Source organism: Saccopteryx bilineata, chromosome 4 (assembly GCF_036850765.1).
Source record: "Saccopteryx bilineata isolate mSacBil1 chromosome 4, mSacBil1_pri_phased_curated, whole genome shotgun sequence".
NCBI lineage: Eukaryota > Metazoa > Chordata > Mammalia > Chiroptera > Emballonuridae > Saccopteryx > Saccopteryx bilineata.
Window position 1 is genome coordinate 171815085 of NC_089493.1, and position 4958 is coordinate 171820042.

The 4958-nt window shown below is 50.6% G+C and overlaps 1 protein-coding gene across 1 annotated transcript; it reads right to left on the reverse strand.

Moving 5' to 3' along the window:
* Positions 1-1260, reverse strand: GPR151 (G protein-coupled receptor 151). The gene has a single exon (XM_066278384.1). It carries the CDS (start codon positions 1258-1260, stop codon positions 1-3), a length of 1260 nt encoding a protein of 419 aa, XP_066134481.1.
* Positions 1261-4958: the final 3698 nt, after the last annotated feature.

The following is a 4958-nucleotide window of genomic DNA, read 5'->3' on the forward strand; positions in this document are numbered from 1 at the left end:
TCATTTATCACAGTCTCCTGCCTCTTGCTCTTCGTGTTCCCAGGGGATGGGGTCACTGTTTTGTACATAAGGGACTGTGTCCCTCTCGTGCCAAAACTGCTCTACATCGGGGAGGACGGGGATCTCTGCCTTGTCAGCTTTCTCCCTCCTGGAGGAGGAGGAGCCTGCTTTCGCCTTCTCGGGAATGGACGTCGTGGACTCTGGAGAGGGAGCACTGTCCGGAGGGACCTGGGAGTTGCCAGCCGGTGGTTGCTGAGACTCGGAGCCGGCTGGCTGCTTTTTGGTTATCATCCATTTCCATAAGCCTTTCACGCCCTCTTTGAACTCCCCGGACATCACTAGAAAGATGAGAGGATTTGCTGAAGAGATGGAAAACATCAGGACTTGAGACAGGGCTATGAAACCTTGCGGGGGGGCTGGGCCTCCAGCCCGCAGGTGCCATGTCCACAGCCACGCTATCCATTCAGGGAGCCACAGAACAGCCGAGGTGATGGCCATGCTCAGCAACATCACTGTGAGCTGCTTTGAGCGCATCTGGTTTCTAAGGTGTTGAGTCTTAGTTCCTCGCTTTTGACTTTGGCCATACGCTCTCCAGAAATAAAAGCTGGCAAAGAGTAACGGCAGACAAAACACCAGGAGAGGGTAGAGCTTACCGAACATGGACATAAAGTCTTCGGCCACAGCGGGGACATCCACGAGGCACATTTCCACACCTCCGTGAAGCCTGGTGGTGCTAAAGAAGCATTCCGGCAGGGGCAGCAGGCTCGCCACAGCCCAGATAGCCACCAGCACTGACCAGATGGTGCAGCTGTGGATGCTTACTTGCTTGGCTGGGTTGCTCGCGTACATGAAGCAAACTTTGGCCACTGCAACGATGGTCAGGCTCTTGGCTGCCATGCATGTGTGGATGAACCAGTCAGAGGATTTGCAGACAAACCAGCCCAGATCCCAGATGCCCCGGGAGTACGCTGCAGCGCGGACGGGGGCCGCAAACAGCAGGAGCGAGAGGTCAGCCAGGCTCAGGTTCAGAATCAGAGAGTGGATCAGGGACGGCTTTCCTTTCCAGGCACCATGGAGGAGGAGGCCAATCACACACAGGTTCCCCACGAAGCCCACCAGGCAGACGGCCACCAAGAGAGCGGGCACGATGGTCCTCCAGTCCTTGGAGTCGGAGGGCAGGTATCCTCCGGCAAAGTGGAGGTAAGCAAAGGACTCGTTCATGATGCTGGCGTTGCCGTCTGCGGAGGCTCCTGCCAGCATCGCCTTCTCCGGGCAGGGCCTCCGTACAGAAGCTAGCTTCTCTGGGTCTTTTTGCCTTGGCTGTCTGGCATGGGAAATAAATACGCTGCGTCACTGTGAAATGACACCTCTGGACCCTCCCCTTGCTTATTTTCGGAGAAGGTCGACTGCTAAGCTCTCCTCTGCGGCGCGGCTCGGCACGGGGTGTACCCTGACTGCACTGTGCGGCAGGCAGCAGGGCGCCTGCTTGCTGCTCATTAGCAAGTCTAATATCAAAGATAAATGATAAATGAGGAGGACATACATGTAAGTGCGGTGGGTTCCTGGAGGATCACGAGAGCCAGTCAAGGCAATTATTGTTAACCAGCTGTTTCTGAAATCCTGACTGCGGGCTGTCGTTCATTCAGTAAACGCTACACCTGGACTATTGGAGCCCTGGAAATGAGCACTTACCGGCATCACCTGGAGAGCTTGATCCAGCGGACCTGGTGTAGGTTAGAGCTGATTTCTTTGCTCTTAGAAGGCCAAGCAGCCTTCAGTAGTGGGACTATTCAACCTTAAACTGTGATTGAACAAGGAAATGATGGAACCAGGGGAAGAGATTGTGGCTTAGAAGGAGCAAGCCGAAGGACAGGACGAGGTGGGAAGGAGGGACAGGTGAGAGCAACAGGTAGAAGGGAGATGCAGCATGCTGGGACTCGGAATCTGCTGCCTCGGATGCCTGGTTTCCCTGGCTTGAAAATGGGCTCGCACACTCACCTAAGACCCCAGCTCCAGTGCAGCTGCCACCCCACATTGTGCCTCAGCTTTTTCCCGACAGGGACGCCACCCCTAGTGATGATGCCAAGAGGTAGCTCCTGGAAACTCAGACGTACTAATGAAACAATGGAAAATCAGCCATAGATGTTTAAGTTGCAAGAAAACTCAGGCTGTTTAATCTTAAAACAAGAGATACATGGGTGGGGTTCCAGGAATCAAGTATCGCAATAAAGTGAGCCATCTTTTTGTTGACGGAGTGTCTTGATTTCTATTTGTAAAAACACAGCATCTGTGGAGTACAATAAAAAGAGGTGCCTGAATAATCATATTGAGTGAGTTCTAAGTGCCAGCCTCCGTGCTACGTGTCCCTTGTGCTGAACCCTCACGACCACTGGAGGGGGTACTGTGACCACCCCTTCTAAAGATGATCACATTGAGGCATAGAGAGGTGAATTTTCTTACCCATGGGTCTGAGGATCCCATAGGAAATACGTGACAGAGTTGGAAGCGGGACCCCGTGGGTCTGATCCGAGTTGATGTCCATAAGCAGCCTGCTCTTCTGCCCCGCTAAGGAAGTTGTGGCCACTGAGAGCTCTCTAAATGCTGCTGACTGTGAAATTGGTAATTTTAGTTTAACAGGCACATGTTGGGCCCTCAGGCACGAATACAAAGCTCCGAGCATCTCCCTCTGCCAAGCACGATGCCACCAGCCCTAGGGACCCAGTGTGGTAGAGGGGCCATTTCCTTGGGGAGCTACAATCTAATTGGAGAGATGACCAACCAAGAAAGTCCCACGGCAATGCTGCACAAGTCCTGGCTGATGACGTCTGCTCGTGGGCACCTGGAGCACACTGAGTGTTGGTTGGGGGAGAGGCAGGCAAAGGCTTTGGAGGATGACATCCCAGCTGAGACCTCTGCCATGCACCTACCTGCCTGCTCATCTCCACCGGAGCTCATCACTGTATTCAGTGTCCCTGTATTAAGCGTCCCAGAAAACAGCTGCTTCGCATCAGGGACGTTAGCATGGTTTATGAGTTCTCGGAGAGTTACCTCCCCTACCTCCAGGTTTTCTGGCTCTGAACGTTGCTGGTGACGTTGGGGAAGGGGCAGAGTGGGTCAGGTGGGGCTTGGCTGGTCAGCTGCGGTTTATTAGCGGGCTGTGCCTGCTCAGCTCTGTCTGCATGCTTGCCATCCTTCACGCCCACCACCCAAGTTGATGAAGGGCTGCGTTTCCTTTGTTGATGGCCTTGCTTCTTGGGGCTTCTTTTCTCCAGTCCTGTAGCTGTGCTCTTGTTTGGACGACCGTTGTCTTATTTTTGGTGGAGTATCTTTTGCTGCAGCGCCTTCCTGGGGTGGGGGGCGAGTCCCTGTTATTTGGCGTCTGGTGTCTTGGAGTGTCGTTCCAGGTGGCAGGTGCAAGCTGAGTGACAGCACATCTCTTAAGGTAAGTGCTAAGCAGGCCTGGCTGGGTCTGAATGTCACTGCCACTAGATAACACACCCTCCTCTCCCCTTCCCCATCCTTTCTGTTGTTGGTTCCTCAGCTCTTAAGACTTCTGTGGGGAAGATGATGGGAAGGGGTGGATTGTGCTGTTTGTTTCAAAGGGGTCTTCAAGTCCGGAAACATAGATGATTGTTCTGTCCTGTTACTTAATAACAACAACCTTTTACTCTGTGTTTGTGTCAGTTTCCAGACTTGATGGCCATCCTGTTATTTCAAAGGCCACAGACTGGGACTCGGGAGATCTGCACCCTGTTTCTAAAAGATGAGACTGTTAGTTCTGAAAGGGGACTTTTTGGGTTGTCCAGGTGTGGTGACAGGTGCTCAGAAAGTGTTCGTGCCTTGTCCTTGGTCACTGGGTCCTGGGTGGCAGGGCGCCAGCTGGCTTCAGGAGTCTCAGCTGCTGGTGTGATTGAAGCCTTTTGTTTTTCATGAGCTCTCACAACTTTTCCTGCAGGGGTTTTTGGCCTTTATAGTTTCTGATATTTTGACTTTGTGGAGGATACAATCTGGGTGTGGGTGTGAAGACTCTTTGGAAAGTTGGAGGATGATAAGAACATGAGATTGTGAAATCATTGCAGCTTATGAGCTTTCAGCTTTCTTGGGGAAATAAATTACTCATGGTCCTAGCAAACCACAGCTGTGGTTGATACTGTGATGTTTTAACCTCTTTTTTTCTTTTCTTTTGCAAGTTTGTTTGTTGTTTACGTTGTTACAATACAAATTATATGGTAGCTATGGATTTTGTTAAAATGTGATGAGAGGCCTGGGTCAACCAAAAAGACAACTCAAAAGAACTCCCAGGCGATGGATTTCACTATAATGAAGATGATAGGTTGCTATATTTTAGGAGCATATTTTCCTAAGAGAACAGCGTTTTTAGCAAAGAAAGGATTAAAATATCTACAGGGGCCCCAAAGGGTCAAAATCATGCTTTGGACATAATAAGCTCATCCCTGGCTACAGCTCTTTTGTTATTGTAGACTGTTGTTTTCTAAATAACATGTCCTATCAGATAGAGGAAAATCTAGGTGTTAAAATTAACATTCCATTGTCATGATCACCTTGTAGAATACTTTTTTCACATTAAGAAAATTATCTTTATTGAGATACAATTCACATACCATACAATTTGCCCATTTAAAGTTTTCCATTCAGTGGTTTTGGATATTTAATCTTTTCACATTCTTGCCCATCCTGAGTGGCTGGTGATACAATACTCTCTCTTCGCTGGTTCTATGCCTGCTGGGTCCAGCAGGTGGCGCGGCATCCGCACCTATGTTTCAAACATCCCCGCCCCCGGTGGCTCCGGGGAAGGACGTCTCAGTGTTCAGAGATCCGTCCTCAACCTGACTTCTCAGTGGCACGTGAAGAAGGAGCACACAAAACAAGGAGACATGGATACATGGAACAGACTGACAGCTGTCAGAGGGGAGGGGAGTTGGGGACTGGATTTCAGA